Source organism: Zophobas morio, unplaced genomic scaffold (genome assembly GCF_036711695.1).
Source record: "Zophobas morio isolate AGI-343-1 ecotype UQ-CSIRO unplaced genomic scaffold, CSIRO_AGI_Zmor_V1 ptg000656l, whole genome shotgun sequence".
Classification (NCBI taxonomy): domain Eukaryota; kingdom Metazoa; phylum Arthropoda; class Insecta; order Coleoptera; family Tenebrionidae; genus Zophobas; species Zophobas morio.
This window is the reverse complement of record NW_026972759.1, coordinates 49,303-69,165: the sequence shown is the minus strand read 5'-3', so window position 1 is coordinate 69,165 and position 19,863 is coordinate 49,303. Positions and strand designations below refer to the sequence as shown.

Below are 19,863 nucleotides of genomic sequence, written 5' to 3'. Positions count from 1 at the left end.
AATTTATTTTCCTGCAAGGATGTACTTGCTTTTCTGCGATTAGTGGCAAACTCTAGAGACCACGTGTCTTTTGAACGAATCATATTAGCCGCAAAAGGTTTATTATAACACTATTGAAGAATTTCGCTAGTTTTTGTATTTTGCTGACTCTTCATTATTTATTATTACTTTTGGTTATATTCCATTTTTTTTTAATATTTTTAATTTTTTTTCTCAATCTTCATATAAAAATATTTCATTAAAATTATCTTTTTTATAAATAGTGAAAATATTTTTTATATAATTCATTATAATAACTTTAATTTTTTTAATTAAACAATATTCATAAAAATAGTTATTAATATGCCATATATTTTTTGAAAGGTCTCATTGTTGTATTTCTTATATTATATTTTCTTTCAGGATTGGGCGTAAAGTGTTTAAATTTTTTGAATAAACTAATAAACGATTGGTCTACGAAAGATTTCTTGCAATTTTTCCAAACATTTTGGACTAATTATGTAGTTTAATATATTTTTTCACCATTGGAAATTTATTTGCTTTTTTAGCAAAATGATTGGCGTTTTTCGTCTCAACAATTAAAAACTTTAATCTCATTAACAAAGTTACTCGATCATTTACAGTTGCTTTGCATCAATGACGCGCCAGTGTCGGTTATACACGTCAATTTTTTATAAATTTTTTTTTCCCTTTTTACTTTTGATATTTTTTTTATTATAAAATAAATTTTATTTTTAATAATAAATACGCAATTTATTACTTTTTTAACTTTTTTTTAAATTTTATTAGGAAATGCTTCGTGTTATTATAGAAATTTTAGGTGAAGAGGTAAAAATTTTTTTAGTAGATAATATAATACAATAACGACTATAAATAAAAAAGTTTTGAATAAGTAACAATAAAAACTATAAATAAAATATATTTGCTAAACATTTACTTATAAAAGTTTGCATAAATAATAATAATTTAAAGAAAATAACTATTTCATAAAAATTGAAATTCTAATATTAATAATAAAGAATACGAAAAACTATAATAGTTGTGCTGTTTTAAAACTTTTGTAATTAAAAAATATAAAAAATGTTTTTATATAAATAATATTAAAATAATAAATGGAAATAAAAAGTTTAAGACATCATAGTAATAATAAAACTTATTCCTTATATAACAAAAATAGTGAATATGAAAAACTTGGTAGTTGTGTCTTTAATAAAACTTTTGTAATAAAATATTATTAAGTACTGATAAATAGTAAATAATATTAAATATTATATAAACGTACTGGTTTTGAAAAAAAGTAAAGAAAATACTAATAATCATAAATAAAATCAAAATCTATTAATTATATATTCAATAAAAATTATTAAGAAGAAAATTTAAATAAATAATAATTAAAAATAACATTCAAACAATAAATAATTAAGAAGATTTTTATATTATAATAGAAATTTATAATAAAGTATAACAATAATAAAATATTAATATTAAATAAAAAAGATTTATATTTATTATCTAAAATAAAAATATAATGTTTACAGTAAACACAAATAAGTAATAATAATAATATAAAATTAATAAATAAAGAAGACTTAAATATATTATAATAATAAATAAAAGTAATATATGAAAAGATTTAAATTATCTATTAGAAAAAACAATTAATATTTTTTAAAAAATTAAAATAGAAATAAATATTTTTTTTAATATGTTATAAAAATAATGAAACTTGAAATCTGAATAATAATAAATATAAAATTTACATAATAAATAAAGAAAACTTATTATATAATAACAATAATGGAAATAAAATATGTAAATTATAAGGAATAATATAACATTAAAAAAAATAATCAAAACGAATAAAAATAGTAATGGATACAAAATTTATGTAGCAAATCAAGAAAATTTTTATTATATATTAAAAATAACAATAAATTCCTAATAATAAGTAAATAATATCATAAATAAAGAAATTAAAAATTGAAAATTAGGTATAAAGACGAGTAAATAATAATAAAAATATTAATAATAAATAAAGAAAATTTATTATTATATAATATTAAATAAGAATATAATAATAATTAAATTAAACTCAATATATAAATTATAAGAATAAATAAAATATAAAAGGAAAACTTAAAGACGAATAAATAATAAGAAATTTTATTATATAATAAAAATAGAAATGTAATATGAATGAGGTAAATCTAATAAAATAAATAAAGGATAATAAAACATGAAATATAAATAATAATAAGAATATAAACCAAGAAATATTGAATAATTTTTAATAAAAATAATTTTTTAAATTAATATTCAAAAAAAAGTATAAAGAAATAATGAATTTAGGTAAATTATAAAAAAATAATACATAAATATAAATAATGAAGACGTATAAATAATAATAATTTAAAATTTAAATAATAGTTAAAGAAATTTATAATGAATTATAATATAAAAGAAGACATGAAATAAAAAAATTATTAAAATATATAATAAAAAACATGAAATACTACTTAATAAAACACAAAATATTAAAAATTTAATATTAATAAAAAATAAAGCAGTTTTAAAGAAATTATTATAAAAAATAAACGTGAAGTATTTATAAATAAAACAAAAAATATTAATAATAATATTAAATAGTATATAAAAAAAATTATTTTATTATAATAAAAAATGAATCAATAAATGAATATAATAATATTTATAAAATAATATATAAAGCAGTTTCAAATAAATTACTTTAAAGAAAGTAAAACATGAGATATAAATAATTAAAAACGTAATAATTATGAAAAATATATTATAAAAAGATGATGGCGTCCAGCAAAGTGGCTGAGCTTTTTAATATTGCTATAACTTTTAATGACCATTATGAGGTTTTTTTATTATATTATTACCACCATTATTTATTATTATCATTTTTTTAATCTATATTTTTGTTATTATTATTTCTAATATAAATTAAAGTAAATCTTGTTTTTATTATATTAAAATTATTTATTAATATTATTATTATATTATTAAATTTATTGACTTATTTGTTAATAATAATAGAAAAATAAAAAAAATTTTTTTTTTCTATTATTATTTATTTTTCTATTATTATTAATAATAGTTATATATTATTTTTTAACATTATTATATTTATTTTCTAATTTATTATATTTATTATTGATAAGCATGAGCGGATGTGTTAATATTTTTATGATGATAATTATTATCCATTATATTTTAATTTTTACGACGCATTCATATTTTTGCAAGCAGAATAGTAAAGTGAAGTAAGTAAGCAAAGCTGGTAAGTTGGAATAAAAGTTTATTAATATTATTATTATATAACTATTTCCATCCGTTTTCTATTATAATAAGATATGCAATGAAAAAGAGTGCGATTCTTCTAAAGACTACTGAAATATTACAATTTTTATTAAAAAATAAATTCTATATTTTTTAATCTTAATTATAAATATATTTATTTTTAATTTTACTATATAAAATTTTTTATAAATAAAGAGTATATATTTTATTTTTCTATTTATTAAGTATCTGTAAATCTTATTTTTACGTAATAAATTTATTCATTTATTTAATTAACTAATTATTTTATTATATTATTATTATTATTAATTATTATTATTATTATTTTTATTGTAAAATTTATTCTTTTCTTAAATATTCTAAAGTCATTACCGAAAAACTTAAAGGTCTGCAGCTGTCTCGTGCAGGTAAAATAATGATACTTATGATAAAAAAAAAAAACAGTTTCATAAAAAAACCGGGCTATAAGTTTCTAACGCAAACCTCTCTTGGCTCCGGTAATCATAATAATAACGACGTAAGCAGCCCTCAAAGCGCCGTTGCTATTTGCACAATGCACACCTCTAAAGGGCTTGAATGGGGTACAACAACCAATTAGGATTCAGTGTTAAATTTAAAAAATTATAAATGCAGAAGTCGTGTTTATTCCGGACTGCGAGGAAAATATTATTCCTCATCGCAGCAATGCAAATAGTGAGGAGGAACGCAGACTTTTATACGTCGCTTCTACTCGTGCTATGTCGCGCCTGTTTATTTCGTATAGAAAAAAAAATTCTATTACAAACGTATGCGTTTTTTTTCTATAATAAAGTTTATTATTATATATTTATTTACATTAAAAGTTTTCATTCAACAAAATATTAACTTTAAAATTTTTTTGTTTCTAATTTATTTATTTACTTGTCATTCAATCATCATTACTATTATTTAAGTATCCCGCCGCTGCTTCTCCTTTTTTAAAAGAAGTTATTAACGCAAAGTGCGTCAAGTTTTCTTCTTGCAATACTGAAAAGATACAAAAAAATGAGTTACTTAATAATATTATTATCACTATAATATTTATTATATTATTATTGTTTTAACTTATATTTAATTATTATTATACTTTCATGTTTATTGTTATTATTTTCATCACTTATATTTATTATTATCATATTATTATAATTATTTGTTACTATTATTATCATAACTATTGAATAAGTAAAGACTTTTTTTTATTGCTTCAGTTTTCATTATCATTATATTATTTGAAAATACAAAAGAAATAATTTTTTAAACACCTTTAATGAAATTAATTTTTAAAAGTAATATTCAGTAACTTTTTGTTTACTTTTATAATAAAGACTTATATATGTATTAAAAGTTTTTTTGCAAACTTTTTATTTGTATTTATTTTTATATATATTTCTTTTTTTTTTTTTAAAATATTCATTAAAATATTTCGAAAATATATTTTTTATATAATATTTACTTATTATTACTTTTTTATATGTTATTTGCGTTAATGAAGAATACTTGAAGCGCTCAAGGACTATTCAAACTATTATAATAATTCCTTTCAAACAGCAAAATCCTTATTAATAGTTATAATATTATATATACTATTAATATATATTTATAATAATGTTTGTTTTTTATATATTTATATATATACCGTAATAAAGAGTTTCTTTTTAAGAAAATTTATAATGAGGTATAAGAGATATTAAAATAATAATAATAAGTTTTATATATATTTTTATAAACATATATATTAATTAAAAGTTTCTTTTAAAGAAAATATGAGATATAAAGGTATTCAAATAATAAAAGTTTTACTTATAGAACTTTTTTACATAAAATTCTTATATTATAATATGACAGACAGAAATAGAAAAAAAGAGATGTCATGAAAGTTTGAGAATTGAAAATATTATGAAAAACGAATTTTATACGTCAAAAACTATTGATAATAATAATAATGAGGAAAGTAATAATAATTATAATAATGGCAATAACAAAGAAAGAAAGAAACGTAACAGTACTAATAATAATGAAAGTAATATCGAGGATAATAATAATAATAATAATGACAATACTAAAAAGAGAAAAAAGCGTTTGGGAACAAGAAGAAGACTATAGCAAATATTATATTGTTAATGCTGTATTAATAATAATATTATTTTCTATGCTAGCCAATAAAATATTTTCTCGTGCATTACTTTGTTAAATTTATATACGAATCGTATTTTCGACTGTTTAAGCAAGTTATTATTGTGATGCAGCTTTTCGTTGAATTTCTTTATTTTTTTTTATATTAAATTGATAATATTTTTATATATTACGATACTTATAAATTTTAAAAATAATAATAAATTATTTTTTTTGACTGTTTTTATATAATTTTTTATGAGAACCTTTAGGTAATAGTATTTAAAATATTAATTTATTTCATTTTATAAAACTTTATAATTTCATTTGTAATTTTTATATTACAATAATAAAATTATGAATCATATTTTTACAAACAAATTTTTTTGTAACGAGAACTTTTCGTTAATTCTTGTCTACAGCACGCGTAGTATAATATACATTGTTCGAGTTAACTCTAAAAAATCACGTATTCATATCAGTTTGTCTTTTAGGTGCCACGTGTCTAAACACGTGTTTTAGGTTCGTCTCGCACTTCCTCTACGGAACAAAAAATTATCACCTATTATTATTCGCCATATATTATCTCTACCGCCTTCACCCATGCTGTAAAAGTAGAAAAGGAGCAGAAACAGGTTTATTGTATTGCTTTACGCCTACAGTCGTAAAAAAAGGATAAAGTCGAAGGCGCTGTTATGCAAGTATATATGTAGAAATCTCAGAAATCAATAAAATGCATGATTTATTTTTATAATAGACGTTATTGACTGTAATTATCACGAGATGCGCATATATTTATAAAGACGAGTCTGCTTTTTGTACTATACAAATAACATTCACTAATAATAATAATTTTCTTATGAGAAATTTCTATATAAATTCATTTAAAATAACTTTTAAATTATTAAAAATTGTCCCGTGCTTTAGAAGCATTAGCTAAAGAGTTACTTAAGACCTTTCAAGTCGTAGAGAGTGACATGACCCGATATAATAGTAGTTTACTTTTATACATTAATCCACCTTTGAATGGCAACCTATTGAGCTACATAGATCGAAACCATTTGCAGCCCGCCAGGAATAAGAGCGACGGAAGACGCGAATTTTGTGTATATAGGACAAATTTTTTTCGACCGCTTACACAACATGTTCCTGGGGACGACACAGAAACTCTTACGAACATGAAGAGTGTACAATGCTAGGCACAAGCCAAAAGAGGAATCTAACGGTAGCTTTCTTTACTATCACTAAAAGCCCAACCGACCGCAGTTGCCTGGTTAGACAAGGAAGAGCCCAAAATATTTAATTTTATAAAACTTTAATATAATTTTATTTATAAGAATAAAATTTTGTCAAATATTATTATATTTTCAACAACTTTATATATTTCTAGTAATGAAATATACTTATAAAATTATCAAGTTTATCAATTTTAAGTTTTCTTTAAATAATTATTTGAGTTACAGTGCTTTTCTGAAAGCCATTACAATGTTTTTTTTTTTTATGATACCCAACAAACTTTTTTATGTAAAATACACTTTCTTTAAATATTATGCTTTAAACACTTTTGATTCATTATAAAATCGACAAAAATAATTCTTTTGGGGGCAGACATCAATTATAATGAAAAATGTAAATTTTATTGATTATAAAAAATCTCTTTATTGTAACTACTTATTCTATTAATATTCATCATCCATGAAAACATGTGTAACTTATATATATATTACACGTGGCCTTATCATACTTGCTTTCCGCTTTTTGCACGCGTTCATCCGTTTTGTTTTATTTTATTTATTAACATCATAAAGCTTTGAATAATTTTTATTACTTTTCTCTATAAGCTTTTATTTTATTATAAAGTTAAGATGAGGGGGGGGGGATTATTAGCTTATTCTCGAGATGGTGAGACCGCCTTATTAGTGGCGTGTGACCATACACAAAAACATTTGATTCTTTACAAAGAAAGGTAGTCAATTTTTTTTACTGCTGTATTTTATTTACATAAAAAGAGAACTTTTTTTTATATAATAAACTTTTAAACGGGCTAATTTTGTTGTAGTGTCCACGTGTTACGCGCTTTATAAAGCAGGTGTTGAACTGCTTTCCACCTTAAAAACCGCAACACGACATAAAAAAACAATGAAATGAACCACGTGTTACTATTAAATAATTATTTAGTTTTGTAAAATTATTTAATTTTTAAAAAAAAAGAAAATTTAAAACTCAATAAGTCATTAAAACTGTAAAGCGCGTAAAAAAAAATTTGTAAGAATAGTAGTTTATTTAGCCAACTGTTGGTTTATTTTAGAGAACTCGTAATATTGTACCTTTTTTAGTAATCATCTCCAATGAAATTTGCTTAAATTACTTCTCTGTTACTACATCTTTTCTACATGAATTTTTATAAACAAATTTAAATATTAAACTACTAATATAAACTTTAAAAGTATATACAAGAAATTTATTCTGTTTATCATTTTATTATTATTATTAATTACTTTATAAGCTTTACTTTAATATTGATACTTCCATATTCTTATAGTTTTATCGTCTCCACAGGAAGCCAATATATTGGGGACGACCGGATGCCATCTCACACAGTTCACATCATTTTTATGAGCATCGCTGAGATCCATCAGTCTAAAGTTTTCATTTTCTACAGCCTTTTGCCCAGTTTTTTAAGTGGAAAAAAAAGTTTTAATAGAATTTTTTTATATTATTAATAAATTTAAGTTTTATACATAAAAAGGTTTTTAATAAATAAAATTTCTGCTTTTAATATAAAAATAAGTAGAGAAATTGTTTCATATAAAAATAATAATCATGTCAACGCTTCGTATATAGCTACATGTAGAATCACACTTTAAAATTAAGCATAACTACCACGTAGTAGATCAAAAGCAGTTATAAGCTAGTCACTTATCTATTTATATAAAAATTCGTATATATTTAAAGTGTAAAGGTTTTAAAGTTTATTAATAATAAAGTTTTATTTTCCTTCATAATAAATATTTTTTATAAAAATATATTTTTCCGTTAACAAAAAAAATGTAGGAAGTAGAACATTTATATTTTAATCTAAATATATAATGAAATAATAAATAATTACCGCTTTTTTAAAAATTCTAATGAAATTGTCGCCAGCGCCAGTCGATAAAAGTCTATCGTCGATCAGTATATAAAAATATTTTATATTAAAAAAGAAAATCACTTAAAAGTTCATAATATCGATAAGCAAAAAAAGTTCTACTATTCAGCTCATTTAAAAAAATTTAATATTTTATATATATAATTATAAAATAACAAAATAATAACATTAAAGTTATACAATGAAAAATGTTATTAGTAATAATATGAGATAAAAAAGTTATCAATAACAATAATAGAATACGCAATATAAAAGGGTGATAAGTGGATTATTATAGAAGGAGCGATATAGAAAATTTCCAAAGAATTTAAGGTATGCAATAAAAATAGTTATAAATGATAATAATAATAATAATAATATAAAAAATTTAAAAAGAATAATAGTAATTACATATATTGTAATATATAAAATATTATGAATAATAATAATAAAGCCTATTTCAAAAAAAGTTATATAATAATATAATAAAGTCTATTATAAAGAAGTTATAAATAATAAGCATATAAGCAGATAATAAAGTATAAAATGATAATAAAGAACTCATAAAAAAAGTTATAGAATAAAAAATGTATTAAACAATAAGAATAATAAATCTCTTATTAAAAAGTTATAAATAAATAAAAAAGTACTAATTCAACAATAATAATAACTCATCGTTACAGTTCCATGTAAGCGAGTATACAACTCTCGTGTGCAGCCCGGCTACCGTCGCCGTACAGCTATAAGAAGGCTTCCTAAGCGAAGCGTTGGAAACGGATGTCCAGACTTTTAGATTTCCATCCTCACTGCAAGAAACTTTTATAAAAATTAAATTTAGATAATTAATAATATATTAAAAATTTGTAGGGATTTAGAATTTTCAATACCCATTTTGTTTCCTTTGGAATTAAATGAAACTTCCCACACTGTGGATTGGTGGCCTTCTAGAGTTTCATAGCATTCCCAGTCGTATTCCTCTTATAATAACATAATAAAAGTTCGCAATTATAATTAAAATTTTATAACCTTCAGCATAAAGTTTAATAAGGTCGTCGTATCCACACGAGACTAAAATCTAAATAACCAATAAAAGTAATAATAGCTTACTGAAATTATTTAAAATACGAAAAAATGATTTTGCCTAAAAATTAAATCAAAAGAATGTGATTTACAATTTTGGTAAAAATTTAAATTTTAAGTTCAAAAAAAAATTGATTTACAATTTATTTGTTTGGGAAAAATTATCTAAAAGTTTAAAGAAAGTGATCCAAGTTTCAATTTTGTTTTTAAAAAATTAAATTTATAATCCAAAGAAGTTAATCCACATTTTATTTTCTGTTTGCAAAAATTTGGTTTAAAATTCTAAATATGCGGAATTACATATTACTTTTAAAATCCAAAAAAAATTGATTCCCTTTTTATTTTTGTTTGTAAAATAAATGTTTTCTTTATTAAGATTAATAAATTTGGTTAATAATAAAAATAGTACTAAAGGCTATAATATAACTATTTTATGTGTAACAAAAAAATATACATAAAATTTATATTACCGGAGAAGTCGGATGCCACACGACGCACTTCACATCTTGATTATGTTCCTGTAGAACAGAGACGCACTCAAACTCATTATTCTTTTCAACTTTTAATAAAATTATTATTATTACTATTATTTATTATTATTATAAATTACCTGCCCAGATCCAAACGGATTTATCTCTACCACATGTAGCTAGTAACTCTTCTATAGTGCGACAATAACATTAAAATTGTTTCTAACCAAAGAAATGAACCAAATTCTCTCTAAAATAAGGCAAATACACAAAAAAAATATAACGATATATATAAATTCTAACCATATAATAATTAAAAATGGTTTCCCTACCTTATAGTAAAAGCATCATAACTTATCAAAAAACTTAAAAAAAAAATTTTTTAAGAAAAACTTTAAGTAATAAATAACTGAAAAAATATAATTTCCTATGTACATTTAAATAATTTATACAACTATTTTTCCTAAATTATCTGTCAAAAAATTTATTAGAAATTGTGCCAAAAAGTTACCTGCAGGTGAAAAGCAAACACGTTTTACTTCATTTTCATGACCTTCCAAAGCCGCTATAACCTCATATTCTTTAAAAAAAAATTAATTAAATTATTTATTTTGCAGAAGAGAATAATTGGCAATCAGTGTAATTGTTATTCATAATTTCTAATTTCTGCAATATATATACGACCTCCTTCCTCTCTACCCCAAATGCAAGTAGTACCATCAAAACTGCCTATTATTATTATCAATTAAAAAGTAAATTACTATAAAAATTAGGCAAACGGGTTTTTTGAAAAATATTTACACTTAAAATATTAAATATATATATTTATTATTTGTCCATACTGCTTAATTATATATGACAACGTTTAAGTCAAATTTCATCAACTAAAAAAACTTTTTCTCTCAAATTTTTTAATGGATTGTAGATGAGCGAGCTTTAAATAAAAAATACTAAATGTGTATAGCGATTTCATTATTAATCTTTTTAACAGTCATATGAAGTGATCTAAAAGTTTAACATATTCTGAATAACCTTTTAATTTATAATAATAAGAAATCAAGCATTCTCTGAAAACACTCATCCAATAAAGTAATTATTCTCGTTTGTACTAAATGAAAGCGCGATTTCGAATATGAAGCGTTCTTTGTTAGTTTTGCTTTCATATATTTTAATTTTTCTTTCCAAAAAATTCTTTGCTATAAAAAATCTCTAGTAGAGGTCTAAGCTCTTAGAAAATAAGGCAGCACGAAAATATTTATAAATTCCCTTAAATTATATAATTTTTAATTATTTAATTAAGTATTTGAATAAATCTGGATCTCTAGAAACAGCAAGTTGTTAAAGATCTCCTAAAAAGAAAAAAATCGGCCTTCATTTAAATATTATAAAAATACTATACTCGATCTCTTTTGATAAGAAGCGTGATATTTATTACATTAAAGCCAAGTGAAATGTACGGGATTCCCCATAATGCTCTAAAGCCGCTATTGGCACGAACTTAGTTAATAAAAAAAAATAAAGGAGTAAAATTTTAATAAGTAGTTGAAGATTCTATAATTATCGTAAATACACGAAGCAAGAAACTTTCCACAAGGTGACCAACAAACAGATCTTATGGTTTTCGTATGTGCTTCTTTTAAGATTGAAGCACAATCCCATTCTAATTTATATAAAGTAATTATAAAAGTGATTTACGAGGAGTGGGAAAATATAAAGTGTACCCTCCTTTTCAAGATTTAATTTCCAAAGACGTATTTCTTTATCACTGCCGCAACTTGCTAAAATATTACCTATAATATTTATAACAAATTAATAATCTAATTTATACTTTATTTCTAAAACTTCTAAATAAGTTATTATAAAACCAATACTTACGCAGAAATACCGATGTTCGTCATCTATATAATTAATTAAAAGTGATTAAATTTAGAAAAAATATACCTGAAGGATGCCAAGCCACCGCCCAGATGGGACCCTGATGGCCTATTATTATAGTATAAAAAGTAAGTAAAATTAAAAAAAAAATTATTAAAAATCAGTTACTGCCTTTTAAAATAGAGAGTTCAGTTAACTTTCCCATAACAAAGAATGTACTGAAACCCCTCAGCAAACTGTTCTTCCGACCAAATTTTTGCTATTTGCATACCGGAGGTTTCTTGCAGTTTTGACAGTTATGCGCGAGCCTTATAACTTATTGTTATAACAACTATAAGTTGTAGGACACGCTGTGAACTCTACTGCTATCTCTTAGAGAAGCAATTAATATAGAACCGGAAAAGTTTGACGCTTTACTAAGGTAAAGTAAAAAAAATTGAAGCCTTCTATTAACTCTACCGTTAACATATTTTACGTCAGAAATACCAAAGTGGGGGGATCACCTATTATCTTTATTAATTTCTTAGGTACAAAATTATTTGAAAGTAAAGATAAGCAAAAATAAATTAATAATAAACCAAAGGCTCATAAAAACATAGATTGCTCTCTATGTCTCACTTTACATCCTACAAATTTACAGACAAAAAAAGAAAGAAGTTTTAATTTATTATTCTAGAAGTGGAAAAAAATTTATAAGCCAGAAGTTCTGAGATCGTATAATAACTCAATGAAGTTGAAATTAGACGGCTCATATTCACTCAAAAGTTCTTTTAAATTTTTAAAATAATAGCTAAGAGGGTCTCGGGTCATCTTATGGTCTAAGCATTTTCTCAGACTTGAATAGAGTCTAGAAAATGATCAGAGAAGATCAACCTTTGAAAAAAGTCGAGCTAAAATCATAATATTTATATAAACAAAAGCAGTAAAGGATTGACCATTTTTTCTAAGAAACTGAATTCTAATTTATTTTTTTTCTAGTGAAATCTGCTTTCCAAATATCAAAAGCTTCGAGAGAGATGACCTCTAGATTTTATTTTCTTTAAACTTCTGATAAAGATGTTGAAAATAATGAAAGCCTTCTTTTCCCTTAATTTTAATATTTAAGCTCTATAAAGCTCTAGAAGTAAGTTTGGCCGTAGAGTGCCAATATAACTTAACCAATTGCATTTAAGTACCTGAAGCAACTTGACGTCAACTTCTAGGTATATATATATTTGAAGGGGATTATCTATACAACATTTAAATATATTTTTATTGACGTTTTAAATTTCTGAGGACGTTTTCACTTGATTTAGACGAAGTGAGTATTCAAAGCCAACAGTGCTTTTTCCAATTCAATATGAGTATACCGTCTTCTGCCTCTCTTTAAAGTTGTCAATAAGTAATAAAGCCACAAAACTTCTACAGTGAAATCTTTTAACAGAACCAAAAAAAGTGCCGAAGTTATTGAGAGTCCTATGAATTTTTGAGGAGTCGCATATGATTTTATCGTGGTTATATCATAGAAGCTTTGATTTAATAGATTCCGAAAGTATAAGTAGGCTACCTAACAAATTCCTTTACTATTTTCTTGATGGTAAAAAGATAGAAGTCTCTCTGTAAAATGGGACTTTCTGCTAACCTTAAACTTTTATGTAACGAGAGTTAAAAAAACTAATTTTAGTGGGTGAGTGATTACTATATAAGTAGCAAAAAAAAATGAGTTAGTGAAGCAAAGAAACAAATACCTTAAAAGTTTGTTTTAATGCAAATGCTAAGGTGAGCTTTCTTAAGCTAGGCGTCTTTCAAGCCTGTGAAATTAAACTAATTTTATTTACCACATAAAAAAGAATGCAACATACTCCTGGGACACACTAAAAAAAACAATGGAAAGTGCTATATTAGAAGTTAAAAATGAGTTAGAAAAGAAATTATTGGAAATTAAAGATTTTAAGTATATTACAAAAAGCTGTAGGTTAACGATTATAAAAATTATAAATTACTTAGAATCTAAAAACGTAAAGTTGCAGAATTTGGAAGAAAAAAGAATGAAAAATCAAGTTTAACACTCTGTCGTTGGTTCCAATCGGTTTAATACAACCGAGACAGAAGGCAGACAAAACATTTGATTCGCATTAACCAAGGCTTCGTACTAAACGAGTTCGTTATAGGCGACGTCAATTATATTTTTAGTACTGTCATTTTTTTTTTATAAAATAGAAATTATATTTTTTACCTCAAATTTGATCACCAGGAGTCTTTTAAAATCATTTTATGACGTGAATGAGTGGGAAAACGTTAATAATAAGCGGATATATTTTGCATAAACAGTTCTAATTGTTTAATGTATATAAAATATTAAGAGAGAATAAAAAAAATTAATATTTCATTGGAGTACAAAGAAGGTGGGACAGACCAATACGGAAAAACTTTACCAAAAGATTATGTATTGGAAAAGGTGGTAAGGATATATAAAAAATTTTGTCCACGCCAGTTTAGATAAGATTTAAAAGTTAGTAATAGATCTCGAGTCCAGAAAGTATTATAATATTAAGCAAATTGGATTTTTTTATATTTTGCATAGAGCTAAGTATGAATGGGATTGGGCGTTTATTAGATTTAACACAGTTATGTTTACAAACGAACTAAATAAGTTTTAAAATGAAAAAAAAAATTGAAATATAAAATTAGTGGCAGAGCGGTTACATTAAATGGTAGAATATTAACTATTGAAAAGGGTTTAAAAAATTGTACAACGACGAAGATAAAACTAACTTCTGACCCGCTTTTGTATAAGTTAGGGATATGATTTAGAAGTTTGCCTTTGCTTAATGCTGGTCAAAGAGAACGGCTGAAGCATCATAAGGAATTGGTGGTACAGCACGATGATAATTCTTTTTTGAAGGTTAAAAACAACTGGAAAAATGTAAAGATATAAAGAACGTGATGACTAAAAAAGTAGCAACAATTTAGAGTAAAATAATATAAAGTGGGGTGTGATAGAATAGTGCAAATGGTAAATTTAGTACAAAATTGTAAAAACAGTCTTGCGAAAGTGGAAGTATGGAACATATTTGGTTCGTAAAAGACCTCGTATCTATATTAGTGTAATAATAATATTTCTATTGTTGTCAACGTTTGTATTACTTTTGTTATTAGTGCTATTTTTTCAATTACTAGTATTACTGTTATTATAGGTGACATGATTAATAGTAGAGTGATTTATAGTAATGTCGCAGAATACCGCACTGAAATATTGGGGAATTTACTTTTTCTTCTACTTTTAGGTAAGTCTCTTCTGGTCTTGTTTGCTATCTAAAAGTTACTCTATTAATTCATCGACCGAAATAATCAGTTTTTTAAAAACTCGGGAGTGTATTTTTTGGTTTAGTAAAAGCACCAATTTAAAACCTTGTTTATGAACCCGAACTACTGAGAAATATATGATAAAGCAAGTTTTTTATAGCAAATTCCATAAAATAAATAATAACTACAGAAAAACAAGTATTTATAATAAGTATGGCAGTAATAATAGAGTTATGAGTTAATATATCTAGCAAACATTAAAAGAAACCTCTAACAAAATATTCCTGCAGAACTATAGAAATTCTGTTTTTATTGGTTTATTGTAAAAACAGCGCAATAAATTATACAAAACAGGAATGCCAGCGGGCAGGTGAAGCGGTAAGCAAAAGATGAGTTTTCAATTAATAGAGTTTAACGTTTTACTTATTGAGGCCATATTAGTTGCACTACTTTGTCTTCCTACAAGAAGAGTTGTGGTCTATATCTTAAGGCGTATTCCTTATTCAAAAATAAGAATATTTCTGGGCATCTTGTTTACACTGATTTTGTTCATGACAATAAGTATCTTATAAATTTATTTTACATAACAAAACCACGGACACTGACTTTTATTAACTTTAAGAATCGGTCTCAAACTCATGGAAACTTTCGGATGAGGTTCAAAGATCAGATGTTTCGGACCCTATGACCCGCAATGCACTAAAAATTAAGTTATTTAGATCCCAAAGAGACTCGTACCTTAGCTTCTTTTCCTTATATCTCTGTTTGTAAGTTAATTCTTGTGTTTATAAACTTCTTTATTAGCTTATCAGATACATTTTTGTAAATTTTATAATAAATATATTTATAATAGTGTTGCTCACTTCTTGTATGGTTTAGTGTTAGAAAATATTGAACTTCGAGTAAGTCTTTATAAGGCTTTTTTTTTACCAAAATTTTGTTTAACTTCCATATAATTTTAATTTTCCAGGATAAAGTCAAATGTCAGAAGAATAATTAAGAATTCAACAGCGAAGATGGTACTACTAGCTAAAAACCACCATTTTCTCAGTTTTAAAAAATAAAAATTATTACTTTTGATATCTGCTTAAATTGTTCTGGTAGTGAATTATACTGTAGTTACTTCCTCAGAAATTACTTAAAAAAAAACTATAAATTGTATTTTTTAATTGGTAAAAAATTTTTTTACTTAAACTAACTACTAAGGCGAAAAGTTTAAAAGAAAAAAATTTATGAGAGTTGACGCTATGCCTTATAGTTAATTTATTAAGTAATAAACTTTCTTTTTTTTATTTTTGTTTAATAAATTTATTAGCAGCATGATTTTTTTTGAGCACTCGGCGATTCTAAACTTGGAAATTTTATTTTTTCAGTTTCCTAAAACAGCTGTATAAAAAGCTTTTTTAAAAATAAATAAATTTTTTTGCCTTCAAAATGTTATTAAGTTCTTCTTCAGTATTGGACAAATGCCTTTGTGATGCAACTTTATAAACTTCTATAAAAAGTACAAAAGATTCAATTTTATAAAAATTATAAATAAAAATGGTAACCATTTAAAAGATAAGTGAAGGCCTCTTCGACGTTAGTAGAGTCAAGCGCAGAAGTCTCAATAAAAAGAAATTTGTTCATTTCGGCAAAAGCCTAAATAAATATATTTACAAAAACTTAAATTTTTACACAAAAAATTAAAAATACAAAAAAACTTCGGCTGTATCTTTAGAAACTTCCCTGAGATGACGTAAATCACTTTTGTTTCCCACAAGCATCACAACTATTTTTAATAGTAAAAGAATTAATTTAAATAATTAAAATTTTTATAAAACAAAAGACTTTTTATAGTGATAATATCGTAATTTATAATCATGCCTTTTAAAAAATTAATAATTAGTATAAAACCAGTGTTCGGATTAAGATGCTCGCGCAGTTCCTTAACCCATCGTTGAATATGATCAAAAGTGGAACGTTTAGCAGTATCATAAACTATTAAAGCGCCAGCAGTGCCTCTAAAATATATTTTATTTAAATTATAAAATAGTGAACATGAAATCGATAAATAAATAATTTGTAAAATTTATTACCTATAATAAGCACTCGTGATAGCTCGATAACGCTCTTGACCGGCTTTTTAAATAGTTAAGTGATGGGGTAAAAAAGAATTCATATTTTCAACAATATCAATATGGAAAATAAAAAAAAATAATAACCAGTGTCCCAAATTTGAGCTTTAACAATCTTTCCACCAATCTTTATGCATTTTGTAGCAAATTCTACCCCTGAACAATAATAGTAAATATAAAACATTTTATTATAAATTTTAAAAATAAAAAAATTATGTCATTCAAAGCGATTGTATAGTTCACTAAATCACCGATAGTTGAAGCACATTGCATTTGAAATTCATTTTTGGTAAATCTCAAAAGAAGATTTGTTTTCCCTACACCAGAATCCCCGATAATAACAACTATATGGAGAGAAAATAATTGAGATATTCAATTTTTTCTAAAAATTTTACTTTTGAACAAGTAGTCGTAGTCCTCCATTACGATAATTAGAGAGTCACAAAAATTAACCGCTTTTCTATGAAAGCGTACGGTGATTATTGGCTGAGCAATTTTTTTTAATAAAATTTATGAGGGCGAGATGGTATACGTACATATCAAAGACCGAAAAAAGAGCCCCGCCTTGAAAAAATGGTAATTAAAAAAAAGCTTAAGTAAAAAAAAGCAATAAAAAATAACCAAAAAATTTGACTTTGCGCGTCAATACTTTTAAGCGCTGAGTTACAGCGGCAACAGCAAACTTGTTATGAGTTTACCTATTTAACCTGTAATCTTTACCCTAAATATGTCCTTAACTCACTTAGTTGCTACGCGGATATTATTCATATTGTGTTTGTTATGTATTATTTGTAACCAAGACATTTAACAAGCACTTAAGCTCTAATAATAACACAAATATCGTTTTTATTAAATTGAATTAATTTAACAAAAATAATTATTTTTAGCAAATATATTATTTTAGATAAAAGCTGAATGGTCAATATATACAATAATACTTGTATTGGTCGTTACGTGAAAGTAGTTCACCGTTGCTCATTTTGTAACTGACAAGCTGACATAACGTAAGCCAGGCAGCATAAATTAACTGAGTAGCTGGCGCAAAGGTAATAAAAATTCTGGCCGGAGCTCGACTATATTCAATGTTACCTTGGATTTTGTATACTTTAGCGGCTAATTATGAATTGATACGCAGTGTCTTGACAAAAATGCAAGCTTAAAACATAGTCCCGGTGATTTTATATATGTAAATTTAAAAGCTGCTGCTTAAAACTTTTATTTCTTTGTTAATACTAAATAATTAAGAGCAAGTGTTATATGACGAGGTGTTCTAGTATGGTAGTGCTACCTAAAATCTGTGGCATCCCCAAACATTATTGATCACAGAGCAGTCTTTTAAAATTACAAAACTTGTTACGCAGAGTTATTTCCACTAAATCCATATAATTATAGTAACTTTATTAACAATTTTTGAACATAAATTTTATTTTTGTTGTAAAATTTGTGAGGGCTACATCAGTAAATTATTTTAAATTCAAAAAAAATATATATTTCGAAATACAACCGATAAAATGTCTGTATGAGTAACTTTAAGAAATTTAATTTTAAAACCTCTAATTATAATAAACTAGTGAAGTATTTTAACTTTGTAGTTGCAAGTAATTTTATTACGTAACTATAATAGACTATTTTTAGATTCGGCCTTAATTTGCAGTAGATTGTAGTGTTGTTATTTTAATGGGATTTAAAGATAGTTTGAATATTAGTGCTGCATAAAGTGAGTGGTAGACTTTAAACAAAAAGCAAACGGGTACCGCGAGGGATGTATGACTAAAACTTTAGTAAAATGAAAGGATTGTAAAACCGTTTTAAAAAGCGCAGAATGACTTGAAAATTTATTATTAGAGTTAAATATCCAAAGTATACTACTTTTAAAGCAGTCAATTATTTCTGCTTACCTATTGGTTAACTGAATTTCGATTATATATACTTTGGCGAGCAAGTGTTTTAATTGCAGTTAGTAAATATTTAAAGTTTAAATGTTTTTGAATAAGTATTTTTTACTAGGTTAAGAGAAATTGTTTTACTAAAAAATGGTAGTATCAATTTATATCTGGTAACGAGTTAGATTATGTTTTGTATGCGTTGTAACATGAAAGCCATTGTGCAAAACAACAGACTTCAATATTAATAGTTTTCCTTTTAAAATTTTATGTTGGCTTATATTAGAGTTATAGGCTGAAAAGGCTTAATTAAAAAAATTTGATTTAAAAATAACATCACAGACATAAACTGGTTTTATGAAAACCCGGTAAAAATTATTAACATCAATTGTTTACATCTATGACAGGATTTTACTTAAAGCGCCCATCAAATTATTAAAAGTTAAGAAATAACCACGCCAGTTTTTCTAATACAAAGATTACTCTGTTTTATCAGGATTACAATGTTTCAAGAAGAAGCGAGAATCCAAGGCTTAGAATAGAACATACATATAACAGAAGGTTTCATAAGT

General features: G+C 24.2%; 3 protein-coding genes and 3 long non-coding RNA genes across 6 annotated transcripts; 2 read left to right on the top strand and 4 right to left on the bottom strand.

Annotated features, from left to right (window-relative positions):
* Positions 1-601: 601 nt before the first annotated feature.
* Positions 602-6,133, top strand: LOC135121650 (uncharacterized). The gene is made up of 7 exons (XM_064045952.1): positions 602-653; positions 790-828; positions 2,817-2,882; positions 3,690-3,731; positions 3,794-3,905; positions 3,958-4,081; positions 5,977-6,133. Exons 2-7 carry the CDS (start codon positions 793-795, stop codon positions 6,131-6,133), a joined length of 537 nt encoding a protein of 178 aa, XP_063902022.1. The 5' UTR covers positions 602-653; positions 790-792.
* A 1,833-nt stretch (positions 6,134-7,966) lies between these two features.
* LOC135121649 (probable cytosolic iron-sulfur protein assembly protein CIAO1 homolog) lies at positions 7,967-11,104 on the bottom strand. Its single transcript, XM_064045950.1, has 10 exons — positions 11,083-11,104; positions 10,816-10,860; positions 10,643-10,711; positions 10,272-10,322; positions 10,132-10,220; positions 9,608-9,656; positions 9,469-9,558; positions 9,253-9,397; positions 8,564-8,615; positions 7,967-8,117 (listed from the first exon to the last, which is right to left on the bottom strand). Exons 1-10 carry the CDS (start codon positions 11,102-11,104, stop codon positions 7,968-7,970), a joined length of 762 nt encoding a protein of 253 aa, XP_063902020.1. The 3' UTR covers position 7,967.
* Positions 11,105-11,701: 597 nt separating this feature from the next.
* Positions 11,702-12,253, bottom strand: LOC135121655 (uncharacterized). Its single transcript, XR_010279074.1, has 4 exons — positions 12,178-12,253; positions 12,073-12,114; positions 11,853-11,921; positions 11,702-11,791 (listed from the first exon to the last, which is right to left on the bottom strand). It is a non-coding gene; the product is annotated as an uncharacterized LOC135121655 (long non-coding RNA).
* A 1,531-nt stretch (positions 12,254-13,784) lies between these two features.
* LOC135121660 (uncharacterized) lies at positions 13,785-14,313 on the bottom strand. The gene is made up of 4 exons (XR_010279077.1): positions 14,222-14,313; positions 14,053-14,137; positions 13,848-13,881; positions 13,785-13,796 (listed from the first exon to the last, which is right to left on the bottom strand). It is a non-coding gene; the product is annotated as an uncharacterized LOC135121660 (long non-coding RNA).
* A 1,374-nt stretch (positions 14,314-15,687) lies between these two features.
* On the top strand, positions 15,688-16,332 carry LOC135121662 (uncharacterized). The gene is made up of 4 exons (XR_010279078.1): positions 15,688-15,852; positions 15,914-16,058; positions 16,145-16,193; positions 16,262-16,332. It is a non-coding gene; the product is annotated as an uncharacterized LOC135121662 (long non-coding RNA).
* A 270-nt stretch (positions 16,333-16,602) lies between these two features.
* On the bottom strand, positions 16,603-18,176 carry LOC135121648 (ras-related protein rab-11.1-like). The gene is made up of 10 exons (XM_064045949.1): positions 18,151-18,176; positions 17,804-17,868; positions 17,660-17,752; positions 17,496-17,564; positions 17,370-17,412; positions 17,188-17,294; positions 16,995-17,062; positions 16,842-16,932; positions 16,719-16,786; positions 16,603-16,668 (listed from the first exon to the last, which is right to left on the bottom strand). The coding sequence occupies exons 1-10, from the start codon at positions 18,174-18,176 to the stop codon at positions 16,603-16,605; spliced, it is 696 nt and encodes a 231-aa protein (XP_063902019.1).
* Between the last annotated feature and the right edge of the window lie 1,687 nt (positions 18,177-19,863).

Bases quoted from the DNA above. Each gene is read 5' to 3' on its own strand.
- LOC135121650 (XM_064045952.1), top strand. From the start codon at position 793: ATGCTTCGTGTTATTATAGAAATTTTAGGTGAAGAG. The intron at 829-2,816 runs GTAAAAATTTTT...TATTATAAAAAG, and splicing joins TAGAAATTTTAGGTGAAGAG to ATGATGGCGTCCAGCAAAGT. The intron at 2,883-3,689 runs GTTTTTTTATTA...AATATTCTAAAG, and splicing joins CTTTTAATGACCATTATGAG to TCATTACCGAAAAACTTAAA.
- LOC135121648 (XM_064045949.1), bottom strand. From the start codon at position 18,176: ATGAATAATATCCGCGTAGCAACTAA. The intron at 17,869-18,150 runs GTGAGTTAAGGA...ACGCTTTCATAG, and splicing joins AATATCCGCGTAGCAACTAA to AAAAGCGGTTAATTTTTGTG. The intron at 16,669-16,718 runs GCAAAAAAATTT...CAGCTGTTTTAG, and splicing joins AACTTAATAACATTTTGAAG to GAAACTGAAAAAATAAAATT.
- LOC135121649 (XM_064045950.1), bottom strand. From the start codon at position 11,104: ATGAAATCGCTATACACATTTA. The intron at 10,712-10,815 runs GTCGTATATATA...TTTTTTTTAAAG, and splicing joins TTGGGGTAGAGAGGAAGGAG to AATATGAGGTTATAGCGGCT. The intron at 9,559-9,607 runs GTTATAAAATTT...TGTTATTATAAG, and splicing joins TATTAAACTTTATGCTGAAG to AGGAATACGACTGGGAATGC.